Source organism: Sus scrofa, chromosome 2 (genome assembly GCF_000003025.6).
Source record: "Sus scrofa isolate TJ Tabasco breed Duroc chromosome 2, Sscrofa11.1, whole genome shotgun sequence".
Classification (NCBI taxonomy): domain Eukaryota; kingdom Metazoa; phylum Chordata; class Mammalia; order Artiodactyla; family Suidae; genus Sus; species Sus scrofa.
The window spans coordinates 114,027,748-114,047,056 of record NC_010444.4 but is presented as its reverse complement, the minus strand read 5'-3'; the positions used below and the strand labels follow the sequence as shown (position 1 = coordinate 114,047,056).

The following is a 19,309-nucleotide window of genomic DNA, read 5'->3' as shown; positions in this document are numbered from 1 at the left end:
AATTATGAAGTCTTTCTATTTAACTGAAAATATTTTTTCCTTATACTGAAAAATCTGCCCTTCTCAACACACTTCATCAGTAAGTGATTTAGTTTTATAACATATTATTTAATTGTATTCTGTGGGAATTTCTTTAATTTCTTTGTAATATTTTTGGCCCAACACTCCAACTGACTGACTAATAAGCTAAAGTGATGAAAAGATATTTTAAAATAATAAAAATCTTGCAAGGCAGATTATTTCAATAGAGATTTACTTTCTTAGCGCATATGAGGGCTAAAAAATAGGGACAATTTGTCAATTCACCAAGTTTACATTTGAATCAAAAAAGCAATGAGTAATCATTTACTTGTTTACTTGAAATGCTAATCCTTAAATTCTAGTACTGATGACTCAGAAATGTATCAGCAGTAGTTTCCCCTAAATACCTGAATTTCATACTCTTTTCTACATTGCATTATGAACCTAAACTCAATCCACATTTTCAAATGTCAACATCACTAATTAAGTCATTGACAGAGGTTATTATTTACCTGTTGTAACTCAATTGCAAATAAACAATAAATCTGCAAAGTGTCCATTTGATTAATAATTAAATGTTGCCATCATTGTTAGACATAATATCCTTTCACGCAGGCCATGAGTTTCTTCCAGCTAGGTGGAAGAAGGGACTTTGATCATAGATAGCTGCCTCCTCTGACCACTAAGAAAGCTAGCTACAAAATAAATGTACTGAAACTTGTCTGACTGAACATGGTGTCCAATGTTGTCGCATACTGGGATTCTATATAAAATCCTGAAACCCCAAAAAGTAGAACTGCATTTTTCTAAACTATCATGTGTAACCAGAAACAAATGGAGTAAGAGTGGTAGGTCTTTAAACTTTTATTATCTCAAACTTTCTTTTCAGATCTCAGCTCACTAGTTATGGCTTTACTACACTGTAATAAAGTTATTGTGGTTTTTAGTCATTTCAGAGGGAAATATACAATCTACTGTTTGAAAAAGTCAAGAAAATCCTTAAGCTTTTCCAAGATTTTCACACTCTATTTCAGTGTACATCACGGTATTTATAAAAGCTGTGGTACTATGTTCTTCTAGGATCATGTGAGATTGTGCCTTGCTGTGTGCTGGAATACAAGGAAGGCTTTCAAGAAAACGAAGAATTCTGCAGAGTTCACAATCACTATGAAGACCTGTGGTTTTTCAGCTTGGTGGATTACATACCTTGCCCAGTAATTCTCCCAATGTGACATCTTCATGATTGAGAACCCATTTCTTATCCTATGGCAAAGAAAAAGAATGGTTTTTTAGTTCAAGTAAGAGTACCATTCCTGGAAGATGCATTTGAGGCAGTGGCAAATAGACCTAAGGGATATTTCATTTGACCATTCCATCAACAGCACACTAAGAAGTTGTAACCTCAAGAGGTTATAAAAACAGATTTAAGAAATGTTACTATACAATTCAACTTTAAGATCTACATTATAGCAAATTTCTATCAGAATTCTTAGCCTTCAAAATGATAGTAGCCCTGTAACTAGAATATAGCAGGCACTTTCCTCCCACCATAAAGCTTAGTCTATTGTATTATTTGTCATTTCAAAAAAGATGTGTCATAAGTACATGAGGGAATTTCACATTGCAATGTAAAATTTGCAATCCTCACTTAATCACAGAGAATATTTTTCTACCCAAACCACATTACGAAGAGCTATTTTTCCACAACTGGCCATAAATTATAGCTTCTATTACACTGCATCTAGTCTCACATCTTTCCCCAAGTAATTTCCTGCAGTAAAATAAAGCAACGAACATCAATTACAGTATCATCAAGGTACACAAGTCTAGTGATGCAAACAGGCCATTAGAAAAGAACACCCCATTATCTGATCTCAAGAACTAATTACTACTTAGGGACTGTTTTATCATCTAAAAAGTCACGGCTATGAAAGCATACAACACTATAATGTTAGGAAGGCACACAGATTTAAAAAAAGAAGAAGAAAGGAAAAATGAATGAGGCAAGGAAAAAGGAGAGAGGAGGGAGAAAGAAAGGAGGGAAGGAAAAATGAAAAGGGGCCGAGAGAGAGAGAAAGAAAATCCTGGAGTAATTTATTTTATTCTTGTTTTTTTTTTTTTTAAATTAAAGTGTAGTATTCCCCCATAAACAGACTAAAATATAATTATGATCTATGGAATGAATTTAACAAGTAATCAAATATCTTGAAGTGAAAAAATCCACCCTAATAATGGCTTAAAAATGACCTGGACAACCACTTGAAACCATTTACCTTCTGAAACATCATGTGTCAAAACACTCAACTACCACCCTCTGATAGGTCAAAAAAGGGAACAGCAATCATTTTTTTAAAAAATCAGTTTACATGTATAATCAGTAGGGGTTCAGAACGAACCCCTCCAAGATGTCCTACCTTGGCATTTGAATTATTTTGAGTTAAAGGTAACAGATACTCTGGAAAGCTTTACATCTTAAGGTATTAAAATTGAGGGCCTTACCCATTAATAAGAGTTATTACCAGAAATAATTTTTATGACCTATCTGTAGGACAGGGCAAACATCTGATCTATACATCTGTTCTCATCTGAAATTACCCTCCTCCTCTCTGAAGCCTCAGGCTCCTACCCGATTCCTCAGCGCAAGGTAGCATGTACACTTCTTATATTTCTGTTTCTGAACTTCTCATGTATATGGGCTTCCCGTAGGTACAAAATTAGATTTGATTTCTTCCTGTCACACTATCTTATGTCAATTAGACTATCTCCTGTCAATTTAATTCTTAGGCTAGCCAGAAGAATGTCGAAGGGCAGAGCAAAGTTTCCTCTTTCCATGACAAGTCTTTCAACCTAAATATAAAGCCAAAGCTGCACAAGTCCTGGAAGAAAACACAGGCGTCATGACCAAGTATGTAAGCAAAGATTTCTTAGGACATGAAAATCACATAAAAGAAACAACTGGAATTCATCAAAATTAAAAACACTGTTTCCTCCCAAAACTTTTAAAAAATGAAAAGTGTAACAACAACCTCAGAGAATATTTTTACAATACAAACATTTGGCAAGTAATTTGTATGTAAAACATAGAGAATGCATACCTCAAAAACAAGAGGACAAACAACCCAATTTTAGGAAAATAGGTAGAGTACTTAACAAAAGAAGATGGAAAATAGACAGTCATTAGTCATCCTAAGTCAATCATTAGTCATCCTTAGTCACTGATGTACAAATACAGACCATAATAAGATGTTACTTCATGCCATTAGAATGAAGTGCCTTCTATTTACAAGAGCCAAGACATGGAAGAACCTTAAATGTCTATCGACAGATGAGTAAATGGATAAAGAAGATGTACATATCAGCAGTGGAATATTACTCAGCCATAAAAAAAAAACAATGAAATAATGCCATTTGCAGCAACATTCATGAACCCAGGGATTATCATATGAAGTAAGTCAGAAATAGAAAGACAAATATCTATATGAAATCATTTTTTAAATGACATAAATGAACTTATTTACAAAACAGAAACAGATTCATAGACATCGAAAAGAAAACTATGGATACCAAAGGGGAAGGAGGGTGGGGAGGGATAAATGAGGAGGGTGGGATTAGCAGCTTCAAACTACCATCTATAAAATAGATAAACATCAAGGTCCTATTAAATAGCCCAGGGAACTGTACTCAATATTCTGTAACAAACCATGATGAAAAAGGATATGTATACATATATATCTGAATCAGTTTACCATACAACAGAAATCAATACAACACCGTAAATCAACTATACTTCAATTTTAAAAGAAGGAAGTACGCTGAAGAAGCTGTGTCTGGGATATTTCTCAGATTTTTTAGGCTTGTTTGCAGTTGGTGATGGGATGGGATATTGAAGGGACCTTTAACTCTGTAATTTAAATAACGGCTAAGGTGCTATTTGGGGGGAAGTGGAGGTTTGCCATTATCAGGGTAGGAGTGTAATGTTAGAGAGGAGGGGGTCAGAGGGATGTGGAACATTTTCTATTGTCAGAATAGCTGCTACTTAGGGGTCACTCCTGGTTCGAAACCACAAAAATAACCTTTCCACTGACTGACAGAAAAGCACATTAGTCCACACAAGGCTGGGGAGAAGACTAAGTGCATAACAAAAAAAAAAAAAAAAAAAAAAACTAAAATTGAGCGGAAGCACTCAAGAATATGGGTGCTCTTAATCTGTTTTACTGAAACGAAGATTAAGGAGAAGCAGCCGCCAGGCTTCAGAATTTAGATTTGGGGCAGAACGTTGAACTAGGTCCTCTTTGCCGTCCCTTCCAATCCAGATTTCTTTGGTGAGGATTCAGTGCGATTGTACAGATGGGGACAGAGGCAAAGTCCAAATTGTCAAATTGGAAGAGGCAGCAGCACTTACCACATACCCTAAAGAGAAGAAATACCCAACTCCTCTCTTAGATAATAAAATGAAACAGTCCTATTGAGGCTGCTGAGTGGTTGAGAGTGGCAAGCATCTTCAGACACAGGATGACACTAAAGCTTCACCTAACACTATGCCTCTGACTCAGGCAATCATGGATATGGTAACAAAAAGAAGCCCGATTCTTACATAACTTTATTGGTAGGGGAACAAATAAGCAGAGCCTACATCAGAAGATAATTCAAAGGTAAGGCAGGGAACAGGGACATTAAGGAACATGGAGGAAGAGCCTGGATCCTTGACTTTCACATTATCTTTACTGACCTCTCTTCTAAAAGACTCCAAAAGACTCCAAAAGAAAGACAAGATTGAGAGAAAGAGCTGCAGCTCGCTCCTTAACAACTGTCTCAGAGCTGGTATTGCCTATAGATTTTACCACATATTCTTGTCTTCAACTTTGCTCTCTTTTCTATAGAGGGGCAAGAAGGTCTGTGCAACCTTCTTGAATTTGGCAAAGGAACAAAAGGAGTAGAAGCAGACTTCCTGAGTCTCTTCCAAGAGAGAGGAATAGCAGCATCTCCCCTGGTTTCACAGATTTACTAGTACTGAATGAAAATGAAGGTTGTGCTAAAGTATAAATCGATAGAAATGAAAAACACATAAAATATGCATTAAAACAGTAATGAATAGTGCTGACAGTTTTACTGTTTCATATGCTTGCTAGTGATTTCTGACCTATAGGAATATCCACAAACCTATTTTCAAAGCCAATGATTAAATCTGCCTGATATTGAAACTACAAAAAACTTGATTTAGACTCTTCACATGTTCTTGACTTTAGGATTTTGTTTATATGTTAATTCATGAACACTAACATATCATTATACTGAAAGAAATATATACTTCTTCCATTTATCAGCTATCTCGCAAAATAAAAAAAATAACACTTGCAAACATCATATTAACTAATCAACAAATTCAGCAAAATAGTAGGATACAAGATTAACATTCAGAAATCAGTTACATTTCTGTATACTAACTGTTAAATAATAGGAAAGGAATACAAAAGTACAATACCTTTTAAAATTGTGCCCTGAAAAAAATCAAATACCTGGGAATAAACCTGACCAAGGAGGTGAAAGACTTATATGCTGAGAACTAGAAAACATTAATCAAGGAAATTAAAGAGGATGCAAAGAAATGGAAAGATAGTCCATGCTCCTGGGTTGGAAAAATTGATACTGTAAAAATGGCCATAGTACCCAAAGCAGTCTACAGATTCAGTGCAATCCCTATCAAATTACCCAGGACATTTTTCACAGAACTAGAACCAACAATCCAAAAATTTATATGAAACACAAAAGACCCAGAATTGCCAAAGCAATCCTGAGGAACAAAAACCAAACAGGAGGCAAAACTCTCCCAGACTTCAGGCAATACTACAAAGCCACAGTAATCAAGACAGTGTAGTACTGATACCAAAACAGACATACAGACCAATGAAACACAACAGAGAACCCCGAAATAAGCCCAGACACCTATGGTCAATTATTCTTCGACAAAGGAGGCAAGAATATAAAATGGGAAAAAGACAGTCTTTTCAGTAAGTGGTGCTGGGAAAACTGGACAGCCACATGTAAATCACCCTCACACCATGCACAGAAATAAACTCAAAATAGCCTAAAAACTTAAATGTAAGTTGAGACACCATCGAACTCCTAGAAGAGAACATAGGCAACATGGATGAAACTAGAGACTCATACTGACTAGGAAGCATGAGGTTACAGGTTTGGTTCATCCCTCACCTTGCTCAGTGGGTTAAATATCTGGCATTGCCATGAGCTATGATGTAGGTCACAGATGTGGCTTGGATCTGATGTTGCTGTGGCTGTGCCATAGGTCGACAGCTGTAGCTCCAACTGGACCCCTAGCCTTGGAACCTCCATATGCCACCAGTGTGGTCCTAAAAAAAAAAAAAAAAAAAGGAACAAAATAATGCCATTTGCAGCAACATGGATGGAACTAGAGACTCTCGTACTGAGTGAAGTAACTCAGAAAGAGAAAGATAAATACCATATGATATCACTTATATCTGAAATCTAATATATAGCACAAATCAACCTTTCCACAGAAAAGAAATTCATGGACTTGGAGAGCAGACTTGTGGTTGACAAGGGGGAGGAGGAGGGGGTGGGATGTACTGGGAATTTGGGGTTAACAGATGCAAACTATTGCCTCTGGAATGGATAAACAATGAGATTCTGCTGTATAGCACTGGGAACTCTATCTAGTAACTTATGATGGAGGATAATGTGAGAAAAAATGCATGTATGTATGTGTGACTGGGTCACCTTGCTGTGTAGTAGAAAATTGACAGAACACTGTAAACCAGCTATAATGGAAGAAAGTAAAAATCATTAAAATAAAAAAATAAAGATTTACATTTCAAAAAAAAAAAGAAATATTGAATTATTTGGTCTAAAAGGGACAACTCAGTTTTAAAAGAGGAGAATGGAGGCCAACTCTAAGACCCTAAACATTAAAAAAAAAAAAAATTCTGTGTTTCTTCAAGTAATCACAGTATCTTTTTAAACTGCTTAAGAGCAGATTTCAATTCAGTCCATAGTACCAGAAAAGGCAAGTATGTACTGCCAATTGTCTGAAATCCAAATTTTGTAAAGAACAGCTGGGGACACATTTTTAAGATGTACCCAGTTACACTTGCTTGCTAAACCTCCAAACTCCCATTTATATTATCAGGAAGTAAACACATTATCTCTACTTCACACTGAAAACCAAGACCATGAAGACATGAAATCCTGACCATGATCACACAGGTACTAAGTGACATACTGAAGATAAGAATCTTGATCTTTTGTATTTTGATCCACTGTTCTAACATATTTTGCTTTGCCTTTGACTTGCCCCTTCAGGGTAATGAAGAACACTACGCTGAAAATAAAATTGAGTAGTACAGTAATTTTCTGACTCAAGATTATACATATATCATATCAGGTAATTGAAAAGAAGGGTCAAATAAGGAACATATCTATAACCTGAATCACTGGCATGAATTTTAAAAATCTTAGATATTTATCTACAATATGATAAATAAGCTTTATGCTACCAGAGAGCCAATTTATGCCAAATTCTAGAACTATCCTAGAGGTGAAAATTGTCACATATGTAAAGTCCGACTGAGACCTTAAACTGTTATATTTAATATAATTGATTGCAAAATGGTTTTTCATTTGAATTATAGAACTAGAAGGTCAATGAATCAGCTCTGAGAATTGAATCACCTTGAGCAAAAATCATATGGGCTTGAGACAACTCAGTTGGGAGATATGGAAATTCTGCCTACAGCACACCTTATATAATCATAACAACCATCTCCCAATCATCTCTATGGCAATAAGATTGATTCTAGTTTGCTCACCTCCCATTTCCTAGCTACATTAGAAGTTGTTGTCCAAACCCCAACTTAGAAGCCTATATCAAGAGTGTAGGTCATCACTTATTTCTATGGGTAGCTTTAAGAACAATTTTAAAATATGATTATCACAGCAACATTTCTCAAAGTTTTAGGAAGTATCAAGTATATTTGTATTCTGTTTCTGAAAATCTTGTGGCCACTATAACAGTTTTAAAAATATACTATCCACTGAATGTAGGGAGGAATTTGTTTAAACTTCAAAAAAATACTTTATTTTACTTTAGTATAAAGACAAGAAGCAACTGGCAATTCTAATTTAAATTAAAGTAAGCTAAACAGTGAGAAATATTTAAGAAGTATTAAAAAAATTTTGAGGCTTTTTTTTTTAATTGTTAAAGCAACAAGGGTGAAGGTTTCTTGATTCCTAGCCTTGTGTTACTAACACTAGTGTCTGTAAAACCTTACCACAATCTTGTATGTTCTTTCTTTAACGCTTTGCATATCTGTCTGTCTATGCTACAAACATGGCTCCTCTCTGGAGTTTGATCACTACAACCCATTCTTGCTGTACATATATACTCCTCTGATCTACTGGAATAAAAGCACCACAGAAATCTGGACTGGAAAGGATGGCAGAGATCATATATCTCAATCTTCTGCTCCCAAATTTATTGTCCATCCATCCTCTGATTTAGTTATCCACTCACTCAACAAATTTGATCCAACACCATTATTCACAGCAGATGAGAATTGTGACTTTAGCTAACTGAGAAATCACCACAACATTCAAAGATGGGGAACACTCAACTTCATCAACAAAGCCAATTTAATTTCAAGATGTTCTAAATTTTAAAGGGTTTTATTATATTTAACTTTTAAGAGTTGGTTCTAGTACTGGGAACAGAAGGGGTGCACCTCTTTGTCTACTACATAACAGCAAATTAGATGTTTGAATACAAAAACCACAATCTACTGAAGGCAAGGTTTTCCAATGTTAAATGTCTAGCATTCCTTCTATCATTTTTTTTTCATGTGAAGTAATTTTTAAACATTTCTGAAATATATGTAATGGGCATTAAATATAATGAGACCACCTAAGTTAAATTATAATGAACAATATACCGTGATCTACTTAGCTTTCTGAAATGTAGGGACAGCCCATACTACCCTTCACTACATTATGTCACAAACAAAGGAAACAATATTATCATCTTCAAACTTTCTTCATTCCTAAGATAAAATTATTTTACTAATATCTCAAAGTACAGGATATTCACTGAACCATTAAGTATGATACAGGAAATAATTTCTTTTTTCTATTTCTAAAGTTAAACTATTTTATAGTGAAATGAAACTGGATTTTCAGGACATAGACATTTTAAACTGAATAAGAAATGTTAGAGTTTTACTGAACTTTTAAATACATCCCAATTTTATAATTGAAATGTTTGGTTTTTTATATATCTATGGGCAACTTTGTTGAAAGATGTCTGTGATAAATTTTGTCAGTGGTATAAGTAGATGATGCAGATACTGTACAACTAATGTTAATACTTGATATTTTTATTTTTTACATTTTAAATAATAGACCTTAAATAACAAAGACTGTTATTGGTCAAATTATAGGTCAAACATAACATTCACATAACAACCATGAAACCATAATAACCCAGTAAATAAACAAGGAGTCTTCCATACTTTTCAAGTATTTCTTCATAATGACAAAAATAAATAAATAAACCATGGGTAACCTTCGTGCATATAACTTATAATAATAAGCTTTAGGACTAATAATAAATATCATTAGAGCATATCATTGCTTAAGCGCTTTAGTGGGTACATTTAAAAAAATCAGTAAATCACAGCATTACAAATAATTATAAGAGACTAGAACATAAGAAATAAAAGTATAAAAGTAACTTTCCTATATATTACTTCTTATCTTTATTAAAGTTATTTGCATTTTTGCAGCATCCAATATTTCTTGCAAAATTTTTCTGACATAGGAGAAAAAATGCTGCTCAATTGTACAGGTAAATGAGTCTAATACTAGATATTTTTTATTGAAGTATAGTTCATTTACAATACTCTGTTAGTTTCAGATATACAATATAGTGCAGATCCTTTCCCATTATAGGTTACTACAGGATGGTGAATATAGTTCCTTGTGCCATACAATAAACACTTGGTATATACTTTATATACAGTGGTGTGTATCTGCTAATCCCATTCTCCTAATTTATTTCTTTCCTCCTTTCCCCTTTGCTAACTGTAAGTTTGTTTTCTATTCCTGTGAATCAGGTTCTGCCTTGTCTATACATTCATTTGTATGATTTTTTTAGCTTCTACATTTAAGTGATATATTTTCTTTCTTGGAATTGTTTCACTAAGCAGAATATTCTGTAGGTTCAGCTGCAATTCTAAAAATGGCAATATTTCATTCTTTTTATGGCTGAGTAATATACCATTGTAATACAGAAATATTATATATAATTTCTAAACATTAAAATACCCTATGTCTTCTTGGGCAAATCATCTGTCAATAGATACCTGGGTTGCTCCCACGTCCTGTCTACTGTAAAAAGTGCTGCTGTGAACACTGGGGTGCATGTATATTCTTAAATGAGAGGTCTTTGGTTTTTCTTTTTTTTTTTTTTTGGATATACGCTCAAGAGTGAAATCACTGGATCATGTGGTAGCTCTATTTTTAGTTTAAGAAACCTCCATATTGTTATTCATAGCGGCTGAACCAAATTACATTCCTACCCAACAGTATAAGAGGGTCCCCTTTTCTATACACACTCTCCAGCATTTATTACTTGCTGGAGTAATAAATGACTTTTTGATACTAGCCATTCTGATCTGTGTGAAGTGACACCTCATTGTAGTACAACTGGCACTTCTCTAATAATTAGCAATGTTGAACATCTTTTCATGTGCTTTTTGGCCATCTGTGTCTTCTTTGAAGAAATGTCTATTTAGATCTTCTGCCCATTTTTTATTGGCTTGTTTTTCTGAGATTGAGTTGTATGATCTGTTTGTATATTTTTCATATTAATTACTGGTCTCCCATTCAGTAGGCTGCCTTTTGGTTTTGTTCATGGTTTCCTTTTTTGTGCAAAAGCTTTTCAGTTTGATTAGGTCCCATTTCTTTATTTTGCTTTTATTTCGTTTGCTTTTAGAGACTAATCTAAGAAATAACTCTACGATTTATGTTAAAGAATGTTCTGCCTATATTCTCTTCTAGCAGTTTTATGGCAAATTTGAAAATTAGGCCTTTAAACCATTTTGAGATTATTTTTTATATGATATAAGGGAAGGTTCTAATTTCATTCCTTCACATGTAACTGTTCAGCTTTCCCGTCACCACTTGTTGGGATTTTAGTATTTCATAAACTATCCAGTTTTCATATCCTTGGACAAAAGGCAACTAAATTAAAAAATCCTCTGACAAGGTAATCAATGATGATGGTGTCACAATCTATGACAATCTTAAAATGCCAAGGAACAGATTTTAGAGACATTTATGAGATAGAAATTCAGTACTTTGAAAGTCATTTTTTACTTTGATAGTCATAGAAAAATGTGAACTGGAAATAAAGATTTTTGTGTCCCCCTATGAGCTCAAGAAATCACAATGCACCTTCTAATGGCACATCTAAGAAAACAGTATTTAGTCTTAGGAATTGATCTTTGAGTGAAATTGAGAAGCTGAATGAATGGGCAAGTTGATCTCACTGCCCTCTGTGGAAGGTAGCTGAGGCTGCTGAATCTGGTTCTAATAACTTCTGAATGTGGAGATGCTTCTGCTCCCCCCACTATCTCAGTTTGGGTAGACCCATAGACAAGGGTTCAAATGTAAGTAGTTAATTTGAGAAGTACAAGAAACTTAAATAAGTAGCTAAGTGATGCAAGGAAGAGAAGGCAAACAAAAAAAGGCAGGGATAACTTCTACAAATGCATAGAAAAAAGTAGGGATCCTTTATGTAGAATGAATACACCAATATGGTGGAAGCAAAGAGTTGTTAAAGGGAATAATGTTGAATGCAAACCTAGAAATACACTTTCTGACCAGACCAGGGAGGGCTTAAAATACCAAGCAATCTAGTATTCAGTAAATGCTGAGGAATTCTAGTATAATCTTATAACCAGACATCTCTAAACTTTTATTGTATGACCCATTAATTTTTTTTTAAATGTGAACATTTGTTCTACTACACCAATATAGATAGATATTATATATTATAGAGCATCCACAAAAAGAGAAATTAAAGTGATACATCACTGGGCAGACTAATGAAAGTAAAATTCTCCCTACTCTCCTTCGACAAGTACAACTATAAGCCTGGAAGTAATGCAACAGGCAATGAAAAACCTCTGAAAGGTGGGAAGAGGAAGGCAGACTGCTTTGGAATCCCAGGAATAAGGGAATACTAGAGTGGCAGGATGTTTTGGTCTCCTCCTTGCAATACAGGGAGGCTTAACTCTCAATCTAGAAACAGAAGACAACCCAGGTGGGCCCGTTCTTCTCCTGGATCAAATTGTCATCCTCACCACGCCAGGTAAACTCAGCACCACCTACAAGGGGACTGTCTGGAAGCCAGTCAGATCTAAAACTACCATCTCCTTCCCACACACAGGCAGTGGGCAGTGGCGGGGGCGGAGGGGGGGACACTGAGAGAAAGAACCCCACAACGAGCACCCAGCCCAGCAAATGCTCTATCTCTCCTATAGGCATAGGAACAGGCACTAAACAGCATGTGCCTGAAATGCCAGTTCGCCCAGGGGGAACATCTGGCAGCCCAATGTAGTTCTCAAGGAGCAAATGGAAACCAAATAAAACAGCAAACCAAAATACTACCACAAAGGCTCTCAAAACCCAGAACTTGCACCCTAAACCTAAACAAGGTGACTGACTACAAAAATAAAATATATTTAAAAACGATCCAGAGTCTGCTAACAAAATAAACTGTCCGGAATACAATTAAAAATCATCCATCATACCAAGAGCCAAAAAAATCACAACCCAAATGAGAAAAGACAGTCAAGTGACACCAACACTGAGAGAGATCAGATGTTGGAATTATCTGAGGAGAATTTTAAAGCAGCCACAAAAATGTTTCAACAATCAAAATCCCGTGAAAGAAATGAAAACATGATCTTAGCAATAAAGAAGTTATTTTTTTAAAAAAAGTGAAAATCACAGAACTAAAAGATTCAGTAACAAAAATAAATTCACTGAATGGGCTCGGTAGTAAAGTCAACTTAAGAGAGAACAGAGTCATTGAACTTGGCAACAGATAGGTAGAATCTACCCACTTTAAACAACAAAGAAAAATATTTTTTTTCAAATGGGCAGACCCTCAGGGACCCAGGAGACAATAACAAGGTCTAACATTTTTATCATCAGAGTCCCGGAGGGAAAAAAGAGGTAATTACACTGAAAGCCTACTCAAACAAATCATGGCTGAAAAATTCCCAAATCTGCAAAAAGACACAAATCTACTAAATCAGGAAACTCAAAGAAATGTATGTATGATAAAGTCAAGGAAACAAACTAAACTATATTCTATCATAATTAAAATTCTGAAAATTAAGGACAAAGAAAATGTCTGGAAAGCAACCAAAGAAAAATGATGTATTATCTATAGGGGAACAATTCAAATGAGATTTCTTTTCTAAAACTATGGAGTTTAGAAGAAGCACAATATTTTTCAATTGTTCAAAGAAAAGAACTTTTCTTTCAATTGCCACTACATGTGGCAAAACTATCTCTAATGGGAGTTGCAGTTGCGGCTCAGTGGAAATGAATCCAACTAGGATCCATGAGGATGCAGGTTTGATCCCTGGCCTCGCTCAGTGTGTTCAGGATCTGGCATTGCCATGAGCTGTGGTGTAAGTCACAGATGAGGCTTGGATCCTGCATTGCTATGACTGTGGCATAGGCCGGCAGCTGCAGATCCAATCCATCCCCTAGCCTGGGAACTTCCATATGCCGCATGTACAGGCAAAAAAAAAAAAAAAAAGAGAGAGAGAGAGAGAATAAAGGAGAGATAAAGACATTCTTGGATGAAGGAAAACTAAAAGATGTGATCAAAAATAGAGGAGTTCCCATCATGGCTCAGCAGTAGCGAGCCTGACTAGGATCCATGAGGATTTGGGTTCAATCCCTGGCCTTGCCCAGTGGGTAGGTTATCCAGCACTACCATGAGCTACGGTGTGGGTTGCAATATGAGGCTTAAATCCTCATTGCTATGGCTTTGGTGTAGGCCAGCAGCTACAGCTCCAATTCTACCCCTAGCCTGGGAACTTCCATATGCTGCAGGTGCAGCCCTAAAAAGACCAAAAAAAGAAAAGAAAAAAAAAATGACCATAATTGTAATGTTTTCTTTCTTTTGTGTACCCCTCATACTTCAATGGGGCAGATCCTGGCAGATCCACTCAGAAGGTTAATTAGGACAGGAGAAACATAACAAAAGGGACTCGGACAATTCCCCTTTAATTTTCATAGTAACTTCATGTGGTATGAGGAAAGAGTTAACACAGCAGGTCAGTTTCTCTTGGCTTCTGTTTATCTTGATAATCATGGTGATTGATGACCCTTAGTCAAACTCATAACTGCTGGAATGTTCCAAAGTTATGGAGTAATGTTAGTCCATATGCCTGAAGTAGCAGAGCAAGATGAACATGTTGTCGGTTTGTTTAAAATAAACCTGGAGTCAGGCTGTGCACCTAATGCCTGGCTGGTTCGAGGTCCTCACCAAGGCTGGTCGTGTGGCAGGTGTGCAATCAGCTCCCTCTAAGAATTCTAGGACCTCAAGACTCAAATACAGTTTTCCAAGCAATAACATATCACAAATGTCGCTGCATTTTTTAGGTGAAAAGAAAGGTGTTCACATGCAATTGCTAAATAAATAAGGCAAAAAAAAAAAAAAAAAAAGCCTGTGTTTGGCTTCTCCTTTGCTGTTTCTGCTATTCTTGCATGCATCCTTTGCTATAATAAATCTTAGCCTTGAGTATAACTTTCTATTAAGTTGGTGAGGCTTTCCAGTCAAAGAGTGAATTAGTAGGTGGTACTAGGACTCTCAAGACACTCTGGGGGCTTCCAAGTCCTGAGAGATAGGTTCCTCAGGCAGCAAATGGCAGAAACCCACATCTTTCTGACTCGAGGCTATGTCCTTTTCAACAAATCAGTCTTCCCAAAGAGAGGAATACATTTAAAATAATGCACATGTGACTCTTTAAAGTTTGGAGATTTGAGTATCACGCGATGATCAGTTTTAATTAACTGAAACACAAAGGGCTACAGATTCATTTCAAGTTTCCAGTTCTAGTCCTAAAAGAAGATTTGTGAGTTATAGTTCATATACTTTGTTTTCAGCAAACAATTGCTATGTAATTCAATTATAGATGGCTCCTCATTCACTGAATTCATTAGATAATATTCTAATTTAAAGCCTTATACTTTGCACATTCACAACCTTGAGGTCAAAAAATAAAGTCACACTAAAACTTTTAAACTATAATCAAGTAAAATGACTCTGTATAGCTGGCAGAATTATGAATTTTGTAAAACCTTTATATAATCTCTAACCTAAAAAAACTTTAGTCTCCAGACCACTTACTCCTACTTAACTCATTATAATAATATTTTCCACTTTCATGAAAACACTAGGTTTTTATAATCCTCCATCTCAGTACATGAATAGATATAATAGTAGGCATGAGCTATAAAAGCAGCTACAAATAAAACCCAGTGAAAGCTTTAAAATGTTAAAATCTGAATCTTAGAATTACTTTGGCTTCGCAAAATAGCTATTTTAAATGACATGAATTAAGTAGCAAATAAGCAGCTTCTCCTTTGTTCTCCTATGGAAGACAACTAGTCAGAGTTGGCCTGGGCTACAGGGGACTAAGTACCCTTCTTGGTGGACTGCCACAGGGTGCAGATGGTCATTATTTATTATGCCAATTAATCCCTGCCAGATCATGTTGGAATGGCTATACATTTCTTCCTCAAGTTATCCTTTGAAAGGGTTTTCCAGGGAAATAGACACATATTTGAAATTATATCAAGCAGATAACTCAGAGTGATCAGGAATATGATTTTAATGAATGCTTCACTCTGATTTATATTCAGTTCTCCAGAAACAAGGGCCACCCAAAAAAAATACTTCCAACAATGCTGTAAAATGATCTTATCTATCTATCTCTGTCATTCTTAAATTCACAATTCAATAAAAGGAGTTCTTCCATAAGGGTGAAGAAGAATTGTATTTTAATGCAAAATTTTCACTTTTAAAATTTTTGCTAATTACTTCTGCATTAAGCAAATATAGGACAACTCACTAATATAGTAATATAACCTGTTTCCAAGCAAGAGCCAATGTAACTTAGGTCCAACTTGAGAACTTAGTTACCAAAAATAGTGAAAATATAAGCATTAACCACTTTATGGTCAAATAGATGGGAGTAATCATACAGTACAATTAAAAAAAAAAATACAGACAAAAAAAAAATCTCACTACAAAGATTTAACACCCAAAGTAGATAAATTTCTGAATACACTGATAACATGACATTTCAGAACTTTTATTTTAAAGCCACAAGCCCAACGTATAATCCTTAGAAGAATAATTAACAAAATGCCACAATATAGAACATAAAATGATTGTCAGAGTCTGTAATTTTTCTACCTTTCAAATCGAGAAATAATTGCTATCTCTACTTTTCTTTTATACACAGGATTTCAGTCAGTCTGCTTCATTACCTGCTTAATCTGCCTAACTCATTTGTTCTACCTGAAATCTCAGCTATGGCATATTTTTAGAGTCCAAGGGTTATTCAGAATTTGATCAACTTTGTCATTAAAGTTATCAGAGCTGCTTTAGAATAAAAATCACTATTGACAAATATGTAAAGTAGTCTGCCTGTCTGGAATCCTCTTGTGTAGCTTACAGTAATTAAGTACTTGTTTAAACACTCTATAAATTAACAGTCCAAAAGTTCTATCCCCCCAAAAATGGTTCTTATTTAGGAAAGACTTATATTAACACCTTAGAAAATATTCCATTACTGTATGTGCAAGTTACATAAAATAGTTTTTGTATGCATATGGTATACTTTTATCCTGTTTTTCTAGAGAAATTTAATTCTTTTTTGGGGGGTGGGTGGGCGAGAGAGGTTATGTCCATTACATGTGGAAGTTCCCAGGCCAGGCAAGCCACAGCAGTGGCAACACTGGATCCTTAACTGCTAGGCCACCAGGGAACTTCAAATTCTTATTTTTAATTCATGTTTCTTCAGTTTCTCTACTTATGTTATAAACTTTTGTTTCTTTAGTATGCTATGCATTGGAAAAAGGCAGTATACATGTTAAAAAGGAAGTATGTATACATGTTAATATTTTTCAGCTCATTTCCATTCATCTCAACTTTAGAAGACCTCATTTTTCTTGACTAAAACTCTCAAAACCAGCAGTTATATTCTCTAGAGGGAGAGGTGCAGCTCAAGTAAGTGAAAAAAATGCTGATATAGATCCTTTCTATGTTCTGAAAACTGAATGACTAAAAATAGCCAGCTAAAAAAACACGCAGGTTCACTTGGTCTATCAAATTCCTCCAAGATATATCTTACTATTCATCCATAAATACTATGTCATAAACAATTATCTCTTTTGCTGCTGGGATTGGGTTTAATAAAAACCATGTGAAAGGAACAAGGACACATTAAAATGAGAGCCAAGTATAGATTCTGCTCTTAGGAGTTTACAGTCCAGCAGGAACAGAAGAAACAGACTGTACAGTAGCTTTATCCCTGGACAACAAAAGAGATCAAACTTCCAGCTTTTTCCTTCTAGTCTTAGCATCTACCCTTGTTCCTCCCTACCTCCCACACGTTAGTCATTAAGATGAGGTCTCTCTCAGGTGGCTCTCTCCAGTGGCCAACCAGACGAGAGGTGTGTCCAAGTTGAAGTGGGTCAGGTCCTTGCTCTAGGGACTTCTCTCCACTCTGTGTGTGGGATGGCAGCCTCAAGAGGAAGGCATATGCAAGGAGTGCCACTTGTCCTCTCAAGGAATACATGGCAGGGTCATTTTGGGGGGCTAGGGGAATTATCTCTGGAACCCAACACTGACAAAGCAGGGTGAGTGATATTGAGGACAATTCCATGGGATTTATCAGAACCTTCCTCAATAGCTCTGAAGGCTAAAGAAATGTAATGATCTATGGCACTGCATCAAGAGTCCTCTGTGCTACATAAAGGTTAAGAGGAGGCTGTAGAGTCAAACTGCTTGGGCTTTAACTATGGCTGTGCTGTACCATGTCATCAACCTCCTACTGTTGAGCCTCAATCCCCTTTCCTCAAGATGAAGATAAAAATGACAGCTGCCATATGAAGTGGCTCTCGATACTAAATGAGATTTTTGTAAAGAACTCAGCACAGTGCAAAACAACACAGTAAGTGCTTACTGAACACTAACCATTCTCCTCACTTCAGATCTCTCAAACCTTTGAGAAGAAGGCAGTCCATCATTTCTTACACTAATCTACTTTAAGCATCTTGTCTTTCCTTCTAAGCAAACCATGACTCTGCTCATCCATTCCTTCCTTCAACAAGTAGTTACTGAATATCTATTAAGTGACAGTCAAGGTGCTAGGCACCAGCCAAAGCAGGTGACAGAAACAAAGTCCCTTTCCTTACAGAGAGGAAAAAGTGAAAATAAATTTGCATGTCACAAAAAAAAATGATACAAAACTAAAAGAATACTTAGATAGAGAACAGAAGTAGAGGTAGTGATTTAGACAGACTGGCATTTAAACTGAGACTGAAACCAGGCAGAGAAAAATAAAGAATATTCCAGGCGGAAGGTACTGTTGGAACAAAAGCTCTGAGAATGGGGAAGAGCAGTATATGTTCAAGAAACAGAATCTATATTGATCCCTTGAATGCTACTCTTAGATACATGATTATATTCTTGATATCTCTATCTGACTGTTCAATACCATCTAGAACAAACCATGTTCATGATAGAATTCTCTATTCCTACCTCCAAAAAAAACGGTGTTCTCCTTAGTGTTCTCCATTTCAGTGTTAACTACTACCTATCCAGTTTCTCAAAACAAAAATTTTAAGAGTGATTCTTGAGTGTTTTCCTGCCTCATCCCCAAATACAATCCATCAGGGAATGTTGCATCTACTTCCAAAATACAACTTTAACACATTTATTTCCTGTCCATCTCTAATCCTACCACTCATCCCCCAAGAAGACATACAGATGGCCAAAAAACACATGAAAAGATGTTCAACATCACTCATTATTAGAGAAATGCACATCAAAACCACTCTGAGGTACCACCTTACACCAGCCAGAATGGCCATCATCCAAAAGTCTACAAACAATAAGTGCTGGAGAGGGTGTGGAGGAAAAGGAACCCTATTACTAACT

The 19,309-nt window shown here is 35.7% G+C and overlaps 1 protein-coding gene across 8 annotated transcripts in view; it reads right to left on the bottom strand.

Annotated features, from left to right (window-relative positions):
* The window catches only part of FER (FER tyrosine kinase), a 433,188-nt gene that overhangs the window by 160,251 nt on the left and 253,628 nt on the right, over positions 1-19,309 (bottom strand). For all 8 annotated transcript variants that reach the window (XM_005661571.3, XM_021084609.1, XM_021084604.1 and 5 more), the window contains one exon: positions 1,228-1,284. In XM_005661571.3, coding sequence (XP_005661628.3) covers positions 1,228-1,284 — 57 coding nt within the window. Of the gene's footprint in view, positions 1-1,227; positions 1,285-19,309 lie in introns of those variants that run through there.